We start from the raw sequence: 12785 nt of genomic DNA, 5'->3' as shown, positions 1-12785 counted from the left end.
CCATTGCTGTAGAATAATCTATTGCTTTCAAGATTATAATTTCTCTCATATATTAGAGTAGAATACTCTCCCTGCTATGTGTCTGAGCTTCTGAATTTTTCCTTTATATCTAATTGTCTATTATTTTAATATCATATTTTCAGAAGCATCAGAATGTCAAGAGTCATCTACTTGTCTGCATCCCACCCTTTATAGTGTTTCCCAAACTCCTGCCACCATCTTCATGGAGACCATACGCTTCTTGATGAAGGTCAATGCTGTGCAGGTCAGAATATTTGAAAAAGGGCAAGTAGAGGGAAAGATTTTAATGAACTACTTATTCTGTCATAGTGATGTCTTCGCAAGCTTAACTGTGTATGATGCAGAAATCAAACATGCTTTGAGAGCACACTATAGACACAATGGAATAAACATTCAAACATGAACTACTCTCTGCAGAGAGCATCAGGAGACCTCACTGCACGTCTGCTCCCTATAGAATACCAGCAAAGCAAAATCAGACTCTGAGTCATATGTAGCCTGATGTTACTTTATTGTGGGAACTCATGTTATGTGAGTGTTGGGGGTTCACAGGAGCCTAAGCACACCCTTCTTCCCTTCCAGGTTCTGAACCAATTGGAAACAGATACACAGTGCTATATGGGGGGATAAAAATACTAATTTTTTATTGATATAACTGGGATGGATATGTGACTGGTCCCAGATTTGATTTACCCATGCAGTCACAGGTGGAACAGCTGGAGAATTGCTGTCTCCTCTCAGAGAAAAAGAGCATCCTGTAAGGTCTACCTACCACATAGGAAATGAGAAACATATCCATGAAGTGAGCAGTAAGAGAGAGAGCAAGATCCAGGAGGCAAGAGATTTGGCCCTCAACCTATAGAGTGCATGTGCCACTTGAGGGTGGGCAACTCAAGACAGGGCAAGAATTATGAACTAGGTGGGAGTGGGCCATGTTAAACAGGAGGCTTTAATATACTAACCTTTCACAATAGAGAAATAGTCTCTCTGTCTCCCTAATTAAATAAATCACTTTTCCCCCATGTCCAAGAGTCAGTATGCAGGTAGAGGGAACAGCTGCAGAGCCTCCCCGTCAGTATTTTCTTAAGAAGGTTTCATTATTAGTGGAGGTTTCTATATTATAGGCTGAGATGAGAACAAAGGGAGAAGAAGGGTTTCCCCTCTTCTTAGCAAGTACATATGACTTTGTCAAATTTGCAGGCCTTATATCATATTAAAAACAAAGTATAGCCCAAAGTATAAAACTGGTGAACATAACAAATGCTTGAGAGTGTGTCAGAAACAGACATTTATGTTTCTAAGATCCTGAGTCTAGAATTTTAGAAAGGGAGGTTTTGCCTCACTCTAAGTTTCCGTATAAATACAAATGCCTGAAAACGTTACCTCGTATGAAAATGGGGTGGTTGATGAAATGCTTTTGTCTGCTACACAATAGGCTAAAACTCATCTAGTATGACCAGCAAGACCAGAATTATACAGTACTGTAGATAATTCACTTGGAAATGTTACTACATGAATAGCTGGTAATGGAACCATGATATACTGAATGTTTATAATTCACCTCTAACCTTTTGAAATTGATAATCATTTCATTCTATAATATGTTTCTTATTATTTATTATCAGAGACATAATCTTCAACCATGAGAGCTATGGAATTGACACCATACAGTCATTTACATGTTTCTTATAATCTGAGTTTTCCTTGCAGTATGTACACAGAGTGCTTGCACATGAGTTATTATGCCCTCATGGAGGCCCCAGCTGTGAGTATTACTTGGTGCTGGCCCAGACACACCTACTCAAGAAGGATTTTGCTAAAGCAGAGGAATACCTTCAACAAGCAGCTCAGATGGACTACCTGGTAATAACTTTTGCTAGAGTGTCTTAAGTTTAGTTTGGAGAAGGGACAAGTAGGCCTTCTTAAAGGTGGTGATGCCATATCACAGGTAGATTTCTGGTTACCAGAGGTGGGGGTCATCAGCTGTCAGTAAACTCATTTATCTAATTTCCTTCCATTTGTTTTTCTTAATCAATCATGACTTTTACAAAGGACAGAGAAAGGATAAGGACAGCTCTTTAGCAGACACTTTATCTATTTCAAGTTTCCTGAACTTCTACTTTCTCATTGTGAACATCATCATGGTTATGCATGAATATTTTTCTTAATATTTTCCCCAAAGACAAAATGGCTTTGAAGAATGCAAGAAAAAAATGAGAGGGCAGTGCTAGAACAGTATCTCCCAGTGCAACTGAATGGCCCTCTTTCTAATTTGCAAAAGAACATGGACTTCGTCTAAATTTAAATGTTAAACAAAGATCATTAATGTACTTTTAAATACCACCTCATCCCATGTACTACTTGTTCTTCACTTTCTTAGAACCCTAACGTCTGGGGCGTGAAAGGCCATCTCTATTTTCTGAGTGGAAATCATGCTGAGGCCAAGGCATGCTATGAGCGAACCATTAGTTTTGTAGTGGATGCTTCTGAGATGCACTTCATCTTCCTGCGACTGGGGCAGATATATCTGGAAGAGAAAGAGGTGAGGAAGAGAGATGGGGAGTAACTATGTAAATCAGGTCATTGTCTGGGACCTGATTACAGTTCAAGCATTAACATCCATCTTTGTGGAGTAAGAATAGTAATATGATGATGACACTTTTACATCCAAAGGTAAAGTGACTTGCCCAACATCAGATAACCAGTAATTAATAGAAGTAGGATTCAAATCCAGGCAGCCTAATACTAGAGTCTGTGGTTTTAACCATTATGATACTAAAAAAGTTGTTAAGAACTCAGTAAGTGTTATTTTAGCTATTATTTTAGCTTTCTTTTATTAAAAGTGTAGAAGCATTCTTAGCTTGACTTAACTAACAGAAAGGTACCACTCTGGTCGGGGATGTTGATAATGGGAGAGGCTATGCATGTGTGGGGACAGTGGGTAAATGGAAAATCTCTGTTCTTTCCTCTCAATTTTGCTGTGAACATAAAACTTCTCTTAAAAAGTTGTCTTAAAAAATATATATATTTTTTAAATATATATAAAATATATTTAAATATATATATATATAAACATATATATACATAATCCAAGGACTCATCTAACTTAGATTGGTGTGGAGTACAATTACAGAAGCCTCATGGTTATCCTAGAAATGCAGTGTTTGAAGCTTCCAGATCAATAGCTTAGTGGTGCTTTCTTTCTACAGTACGAAAAGGCGAAGAAAACCTACCTGCAAGTCTGTAAGAGATCGCCTTCATGCCTTACCTGGCTAGGACTGGGAATCGCCTGTTATAAGGTAAGAGGATCAGGTCTTGAGACTAGCCTGTGCATACAGCTGACCTTGACTCCTTGGCCTTACACGCATCCTGGGAGTTTGGATGGTGGTAGGAAGGCTATCAGGGCAGTCTTCTCTAATGAAAAGTTGCTCTTCAAAGCTGTTCAGTAAACTGAAGGTCAATCTGAACTACAAAAATAAAACATTCTTTAAAAATCCCACAAAAACTGAAGCATGAAGCTATATAATAAAAAATTTCATGTTATTTGGTACATAAGCTTGTAATTTTATTATGTTATCTGGAAGAGAAAAGTGATATGGGATATAAAGAATCTACTCAATTAAATTAAAGAAACTAATTGATACTTATTAGGCTCTGTGTCCCTTCTATATGTGGGAGGAGTTGCTACAGCTTCTGGTAGATCTTTTGTTCCACTGCCCCTATAAACTCTTTAGTCACCCTTCCCTCCTTTCCTCTAATCTTTGAAAGACGCATGCATTCTTCTGTTCTTGTCTAACTTCTTCATGTGTATTCTTGATTCTATCCCTCTCCTTTTCTCCTATTCCCTCACTTTCTTAATATTTTCTTTCTCTTTGATTTACATTTTTAAGTTTTCCTTCCCAATCAGCTCTTTCCCTGTACTTTTCCCCTTCTTATTAAACAATAACAACAGTAACAACCTCCCTGGTTGTTACCCTTAACCAAAAGAATTGTTTACATTCCTTGTCTCCTATTCCTCATTGCTGTTTTTTTAACCATAAAGGTAAAATATGATAGTTATAGAAATTTGGATAATACAAAATATGAAGAAAACATAAAAGTATCCATAATCCCCACCACTCAGTGATAACCACTATTAACATTTGAATGCATTTTCCTCCAGTCTTTTTTCGTATGTATATGAAAGTAATTTTTTTTTAAGTTCTTTTGTTTATTTATTTATTATTTTTGGCTGCATTGGGTCTTCGTTAATGCATGCGGGCTTTCTCTAGTTGTGGTGAGCGGGGGCTACTCTTCGTTGCAGTGCGCGGGCTTCTCATTGCAGTGGCTTCTCTTATTGTGGAGCACGGGCTCTGGGCACGTGGGCTTCAGTACTTGTGGGACTCGGGCTCTGTAGTTGTGGCTTATGGGCTCTAGAATGCAGGCTCAGTAGTTGTGGCGCATGGGCTTAGTTGCTCTGCGGCATGTGCGATCTTCCCGGACCAGGGCTTGAACCCGCGTCCCCTGCATTGGCAGGCGGATTCCCAGCTACTGCGTCACCAGGGAAGCCCTGAAAGTAATTTTAATGTATAAAATTGTAAATAATATATTTACTTCTTTGGAATCTTTTTTTCTACTTAACAGTATAGCATTGGTACTTTCTCGCATAATCAAATAGTCTAAAACATAAATTTTGATAACTGCATGGTATTCCCTGGTTTGGATGCATAAGTAAGGTTATCATGTAATTTATCATACAAACCAGGACACTTCTGAGAATGAAAAGGGTGATATTAATAATTACACTGGGACACAGGTAGTGTCCCAGGCCAACCAGGACACATGATCACTTATATAGAAGCCATATGCCCCCACTCCACCTTCCCAGAAAGGATGTAAAACATCTGTAGCTGTTAGAAACCTAACAGCACTTTCAAAAGAACAAGAAACCAACAGTACAAACTACTCAGCATAAATCATACTTCTATTTGTTTTAAGTAGCATAAAAAATATTTTCATTGATACAGAAACTCAAAAAAACTTGGGTTAAGTCCCACTGCTAAGGTATCCAAGTAATCTCTGCCCCTCAGTCAATGTTTTAGTCATGCTATACCTATGTGTGGATATACCATATCTATTTGACCAACCACTTATTGGACATGTCATTAGTTTCTACATCTATATATTATAAATAAAGCAAAAATAAACATTCTTAAGACATAAATCTCTGTGCTTAATTCTGTTATTTCCTTAGGATACATTCATAAAGAATGTAGAAAAATTTTTAAGTATAGTGTCAACTCACTTTCTAGAAAGGCTGTAAACTGATGTATATTCTGCCAGGTGTGAGAGTCCATTTTACTGTTAAGTCATCAACAATGGGCACTATCATTTTCCAATTTGATATATATCCTAATTTACATTTTCATCACTAATGAAGTTGAAATCATGTGAATTATCTGTTCCTTTCCCAGGTACCATTTATCCTTCAATTCCTTGCAATTAGGTGTATACCCCTTAACACTTTGCTGAAACTTCTCTGATGGGGGCCCCCTATAACATCCTAATTGCCAAATGCAATAGACCCTCCGATGAAGTCTCTGTGGCACTTAACCCTGCTGACTGCCTCCTTCTTGAAACCCTCTCTTCCCTTGACTTCCACAATATTGCATTCACATCCTTCCAGTTCCACGCCTTCCTCTCTGGTGTCCTTCTCAGCCTTTTTTTGCTGGCTCCTAGTCTTTTGCCCATCATAATTGTTGGGTCCTCCTGGGTTCTATAGCCAGCTCTTCTCCTGTCACCTTACTTCTTCTCCCTAAGAAATATCATCTACCCCAGTGGTCTTAACTACCAATTGTGCCCCAATGAATCCTAAAGCTTCAGTTCATAACACTTTTCATGTTCTGACCCTTATATCAAACAATGTAATAGACAGCTCTATTTGATGGTCCCCCAGACACCTCAAAATGTACATATCCAAAATATAACCTAACTTATCTCAGAAGGATTCTCACATTCCTTAAGCCTGTACCTTCTCCTGTATTCCCTGTCTTAGTAAATGGGACTATAATGAATCCAGTCAACCAAGCCAGAAACTTAATAACTATCCTAGTCTAATTCTATTACTTTTAATTAGGCATCAAATATCCTATTGATTTTGTCTCCTAAATGTCTGTTGAGTCTACTGTCTCCTCTCCATCTGTGTTTTTACTGCTCTAATTCAAGCCTCATCCCTTCTTTACCTGCTAGGGTGTTCTCCTGTCCTCCCTCAATTCATCTCCTGCATTGTTACCAAAGTGGTCTTTAAAATATGCAAATACAAGGTTACTTCCCTATTTAAACTCCTCAGTGACTACCCCTTATTTCAGAATAATATTCAGATTTTTTTTGAATGATCTGGTCTCTTCCTAACTCCTTGGTCTTATCACTTCCTTTGTTTTCTGTCTTTTCTCTCTTCTCTCTCTCGCTTTCTCTCTGTCTCTCCCTTCCCTCCCTTCTCCAGCCACACAAGCATATTAAGAGTTTCCTGAGCATGCCATGCTCTCTGAAGCCTCTGTGCCTCTGTATATGAAGTTCCTCTTACCTGGAATGCCTTGAAGTATAGCTAACAAACTCCTATTTATCCTTCAGGATTGACTTCAGCAGTGTTTCTTCTCTGAAGCCATCCCTTAGTCTTGGGGTACAATTATTCCTCTTTTCCTTTGTCCCTCCACTAGATTATTTATGTATATATATATATACATGTATATATATATGCTTTTATTATAGAAATGCTTATTTTCTATCAGAACTCTTTATGTGTTTGAGTTTTCATTTTGTCTTAATTTTTTACATATCTGTCAGTGAATTCTTTGGGCAAAAGTTGTATTTTTTCTTTTTATTCTAAGTATCTAGCATACTGCCTGACACAGAGTAAAATAAATCCTTAGCAAATATAGGTTGATTAAATTATGAATCAATATCTCTGAGACATTTAAAGTGTGGACCAAGGTATGGGCATTGCCGAAAGGCCATTCTTCATATTGTCTTGGGCCTAGAAACCAGTTATTTTATTTTCTAAAACATGAAAAATGAAGAATGATTTTACTGGGGAGAGAGAGGTATCTTATCCTTTCCTTAGGTGGCCTTTTGGAAGATTTTACAAAACAGACTCACAGTATTAGGGAGCAGCAATGATATCCATTGTGCCCAGAGCTCAGGGAATGCCCTAGAATCTCTGAATGTTGTATTGATTGCTCAAGATTGTGCTGTCAATAACTAATATTAGGGGAAAGAGAAGCTTTCTAAACAATAGTATTTTGATGGGCTAATAGGACTTTAACTTAAGAAAGGGATGTACAATGTAAAACTACAAATCTATCTGACAGCCCACTGTGTATGGGGAAATCACTGAATGAGGCACACATGATAGTGAATACTTCTGGTTTTCCAACCCTGGCACCTGAAGTTCTATGGTTCATGGATGCCCTGATGGGCCTGCTATAGAGAGAAGGAAGAAGAGAGGGGTGTAACTCGAGAGTCCAGCAGGCAGGGCTCCAGATTCCTGTACCTGACTTTCTAATCAGAGCAGTTCTACTTTTAACTCATTCATATATTGGAACACCACCACATATGATTTTGTTTGAAGAAAGAGTTCTGTTGCTAAAAATTTTTTTTCTGTTGCTAAAAATTTTTTAAGTTGAAAATTATTAGTATGGGTCACATATATCAATATTATTTGGACATAGCATTTTCAGCTAAACAGATTCCAGCTGGCTTAAGTGAAAACTACTTTGACTTAACAAATCACATTATCTTCTTTTTCTATCAAGCTGGATGAGCTCACAGAGGCTGAGGATGCTCTCTCTGAAGCCAATGCACTGAACAACTACAATGCTGAAGTATGGGCATATCTGGCCCTGGTCTGCCTGAAAGTGAGTGATTATTATCCTTACACAATGCTCTTGTAGAGCAGAGGGGTGAGGGACCAAGTAAAGAAAGAGATAGCGGGAAGGCCACCAATGCATGATAGTAGAGGTTTGATGAGCTTCAGATGTGGTCATTATACTGATGTTGAAGGAGAGTTCATGTCTGGGAAGCCTCTACTTAGGATGTGCTTGAAAATCATATACTTAGGTGTGTTTGTCTGGAAAGGAGATTCTAAAAATGGGAGTGAGGCATTTGGGTTTGGTGGTCTCAGGTGAGTGGTAATGGGGTGGATTGGGGTTGACCGTCAGTGGGGGTTTCAGATGGGGTGGGCTCCCTGTGGTACTTTTGAGCTGCTCAGCAGGCCTCAGCCCAGACCACACAAACTAAGCCCAGCCCAGTGTGTGCCCTGACTCAAGATGAAGGAGCATGTACAGATCAGATCTTGGTCTGGGGTTGCAGTTAGGAGATGTGCAAGGGCTGTGCAGTGGGATGGCAGATTAGACTTGGGGAAGGTGAGAGATTCTCCTTCTGCCCTCCTCAGCACCACTCTGCCTGCCTTCACTCTCATGTTTAGGACCTCAAGTCTGGGATTGTATAGTCATCCTATTTATGCTCTGGATCTACAAAAATGTCATATATGGTCTAGAAAACTATATAAGAATCTAATGATAAAAAGAAAGGCAAAGTAGACTATAAGGGTGTAGCCATAAATGAATTACCAACAATAGGAACAACAGAAATCTGATAGACTGAAGTTATTTTCCCAAAAGATCCCATCATTTAAAAAATGCACCTGATGCTATGAAGCATCTTCTTTGTAATTGTCTCTAAGATTTTTCTTTGAGACCAGAATTCAGACAGATGGTTTAGCTATTCAGACACATAGTTTAGATATTTACCTGATACTAATCAGGAAAGACATGGTATTTATATTTAAAATGTATTTAATTATATTTAATGACCTGAGTTCCTTTTTCATTAAAGTTGTTTTCCTTTTAAAAAAATTTAAAATGGGAGTGATATTGTATCAGAATGTAACAAGGTCAAAGACCAGCAAAGGAGATACTCTACAAGTGTTTCTGAATCATTCCATCCTGTTGAACTGCTGGCTGAGGGTGCTTATCCTTGAAATAGATGGGAAATTGTGTGTGTGTGTGTAATTGTGGGAATTTGTGATAGTTGCTTTACCTATAGAAAGTAACCCTCCCATAATTAAAATAACTTGCTTCAATAACTTGCACATTAGCCTAAGATTCAGATTGGGAATAAAGAGAGTGGCCCTCAGTTTTCCATTGGCCAATACAACACAGAACTGACAGGGAATATTGTGATTATAAGAGAAACTAACAGAATAAAAATTACTGGACTTTCTCTTTGGAGTAAATATCAATATGAGAAATACCTGAGTTCTTACCCCAGCTGTGCCACAACTAGCTGTGGTATACTGGGGAAGTTACTTAAACTTGCTGGGCTTCAGTTTCTTCATCTTTAAACTAAAAGGGTCAAAATGGAAGATTTTAATACACTTCTCTCAGAAACTGCTAGATCAAATAGGGAAAAAATTAAGGATGTGTAAGATTTGAATAAAACAACAAGGTTGAGCTCAAACAATAATTATATAGCCCTGTACTTAATCACAGAATACATATTCTTTTGAAGCACAAGTGAATTATTCATAAAGGTTGACCATATGCTAGACCACAAAGAGAGCTTCAATGAATACATGTAGATCACACTTCAGTAAAATTATAAATCAACAACTAAAAGATAGGGCAAAAGACTCACATACATTTGTAAACTTAAAAAGATGTTTCTAATTAATTCATAGATCAAAAAGAAAATCATATACAATTTCTTTTGGTAGGTAGAGTTCTAAAGATGACCTCCCCCAAGATTATTTCCTGAAACACTAATATACCACAAAACAAGTCCCAGCAAATTTAAGAGGATAGAAATTATATCAAACATTTTTTCCAACCACAGTGGTATGAAACTAGAAATCAACTATAGAAAGAAAAATGGGAAAAAGAATAAACACATGTAGAATAAACAGCATGCTACTAAAAAAGCAATGGGTCAATGATGAAATCAAAGAGGAATTCAGAAAATACCTCGAGATAAATGAAAATGGAAACACAACTTTCCAAAATCTATGGGACGAAGCAAAAGCAGTTCTAAGAGGGAATTTCATAGCAATATAGGCCTTCCTCAAGAAACAAGAAAAGTCTCAAATAAACAACCAAACCTACCACCTAAAAGAATTAGAAAGAGAAGAACAAACAAAGCCCAAAGTCAGTGGAAGGAAGGAATTAATAAAGATTAGAGAGAGCAGTAGCACCACATCTCCTCAGACTATGGCCTCAGACCCATGCTTTCACCTCCCCCCCGCACCCCCGCCCAAAGGAGTACCTATCCCTTTGTCCCATGCCTGGGAGTAGCGTGAACTTCTTGCCTGCGGACTATAAAGACTAACTAGTTTGAAAATGGGAAAACTAGAACCAGCAGATTCTTCTCAAAACACCAGTCTATTATTTCAGAAGAGTTAATTTCAGAAGGAACCTGGGTCAGGCTTGATAAAACAACTGACAGGGATCTTACTGGTAAAACAAGAACTTGGGAAACTGTGAGGTGGACAACTAGGAAAGGACAGTCTGCTGATGGTGTGGCCGGTTATCCCAGTGCTTCAAAGAACACTTCATTATGAATGTATCATTCTGGTAAAGCAGTTCTGACCACCACTGGGAGGCTACTGCTTAGAATTCCCTGTGGTCTCATTGATGACAGCGAAAGCCTAGAAGCAGCTGCTCTTTGGGAGCTAGAGGAAGAAACTGGCTATAAAGGAGATGTTGCTGAATGTTCTCCAGCTGTATGTATGGATCCAGGTTTGTCAAATTGTACCACACACATCATGACCGTAACTATCAATGGAGATGATGCTGAAAACCTTAGGCCTGAGCCAAAGCCAGGAGTTGGAGAATTTGTGGAAGTAATTTCCTTACCAAAGAATGACCTGCTGAAGAGACTTGATGCTCTGGTAGCTGATGAACATCTGACAGTAGACGCTAGGTCTATTCCTATGCTCTGGCATTGAAACGTGCAAAGATGAAGCCATTTGAAGTGCCCTTCCTGAAGTTTTAAGGCCAAAGGACAGCGGCCATGTTTTTGTAAAAAGAACCACCAGACCCCCTTCACTAAGACTTTGTATTCAGCTTAGTTTTAATGTAGATTTGAAATGAGCTTTTTCATAAAATAAAAGCAACACCAAATGCAAAAAAAAAAGATCAGAGATGAAATAAATAAAATAGAGATAAAAAATAATAGAAAAAAATCAATGAAACCTAGAGTTGGTTTTTTGAAAAGATAAACAAAATTGATAAACCTTTAGCCAGGCTTACCAAGAAGAAAAGAGAGAGGACCCAAATAAACAAAATAAGAATGAAAAAGGAGAAATAACAACTGATACCACAGAGATACAAAAAATCATAAGAGGATAGTATGGACAGTTATATGCCAACAAACTGGACAAACTAGAAGAAATGGGCAAATTTCTAGAAACATACAACCTGCCAACACTGAGTCCAGATGGAATAGACAATCTGAACAGACTGATAACTAGAATTGAAATTGAATTTGTAATTTAAAAATCTCCCAGCAATGAATTGGGAGATTGGGATTGACATATATACACTAATATGTATAAAATAGATAACTAATAAGAACCTGCTGTATAAAAAATAAAATAAAATTCAAAAATTAAAAAAAAAACTCCCAGCAAATAAAAGTCCAGGACCAGACAGCTTCACAAGGGAATTCTACAAAATAAATAAAGAAGAACTAATACCTATCCTTCTCAAACTATTCCAAAAAATTTAAGAGATCAGAACACTCCCAAATTCATTCTGTGAGGCCACCATTTACCCTGAGATCAAAACTAGACAAAGACATTGCAAAAAAAGAAATTACAGGCCAGTATCTTTGATGAATATAGGTGGAAATGTCATCAACAAAATATTAGCAAACCAAATCCACCAATGTATAAAAAGGATCATACACCACCATCAAGTTGGATTTATTCCAAGGTCACAAGGATGGTTCAACTTTTGCAAATCAATCAATGTAATATACCAAATTAACAAAAGGAAGGTTAAAACTCCCAAGATAATCTCAATAGTTGCAGAAAAATCATTTGACAAAAGTAAACATCCATTCATGATAAAAACTCTCATCAAAGTGGGTATAGAGGGACTATATCTCAACATAATAAAGGCCATTTATGACAAACCCACAGCCAACATCATACTCATTGGTGAAAAGCTAAAAGTCTTCCTGCTAAATTCAGGAATAAGGCAAGGATTCTCACTCTTGCCACTTCTTTTTTTTTTTTTAATTGATGTATAGTTGATTTACAGTGTTGCGTTGTTTTCTGGTGTACAGCAAAGTGATTCTTTTTCATAATCTTTTCCATTGTAGTTTATTACAAAATATTGAATATAGTTCCCTGTGTTATACAGGAGGACATTGTTGTTTATCTATTTTATATATAGTAGTGTGTATCTGCTAATCCCTCACCCACACCTTTCCTTTTGGTAATCATAAGTTTGTTTTCTATGTCGGTGAGTCTGTTTTGTAAATAAGTTCATTTCTACAATTTTTTAGATTCCACATATAAGTGATATCATATGATATTTGTCTTTCTCTGTCTGATTTACTTCACTTAGTATGATAACCTTGGGGTTCATCCATGTTGCTGCAAATGGCATCATTTCATTTTTTTATGGCTGAGTAATATTCCATTGGAGATAGATAGATAGATAGATATCACATCTTCTTTATCCATTCATCTGTTGACAGACATTTAGGTTGCTTCTGTGTCTTGG

At 37.5% G+C, this 12785-nt stretch overlaps 1 protein-coding gene and 1 pseudogene across 8 annotated transcripts in view; both read left to right on the top strand.

Annotated features, from left to right (window-relative positions):
- The window catches only part of CFAP70 (cilia and flagella associated protein 70), an 88162-nt gene that overhangs the window by 69690 nt on the left and 5687 nt on the right, over nucleotides 1-12785 (top strand). For all 8 annotated transcript variants that reach the window (XM_049697270.1, XM_049697275.1, XM_049697273.1 and 5 more), the window contains 5 exons: nucleotides 144-265; nucleotides 1732-1884; nucleotides 2402-2563; nucleotides 3231-3320; nucleotides 7812-7913. In XM_049697270.1, the coding sequence (XP_049553227.1) occupies nucleotides 144-265; nucleotides 1732-1884; nucleotides 2402-2563; nucleotides 3231-3320; nucleotides 7812-7913 (629 nt within the window). The remainder of the gene's footprint in view (nucleotides 1-143; nucleotides 266-1731; nucleotides 1885-2401; nucleotides 2564-3230; nucleotides 3321-7811; nucleotides 7914-12785) is intronic.
- LOC125961108 (ADP-sugar pyrophosphatase-like) lies at nucleotides 7948-11180 on the top strand (annotated as a pseudogene).

Source organism: Orcinus orca, chromosome 14 (genome assembly GCF_937001465.1).
Source record: "Orcinus orca chromosome 14, mOrcOrc1.1, whole genome shotgun sequence".
In the NCBI taxonomy this organism is placed as follows: domain Eukaryota; kingdom Metazoa; phylum Chordata; class Mammalia; order Artiodactyla; family Delphinidae; genus Orcinus; species Orcinus orca.
The sequence above is the reverse complement of the archived record's forward strand: the minus strand, read 5'-3'. Positions and strand labels throughout refer to the sequence as shown.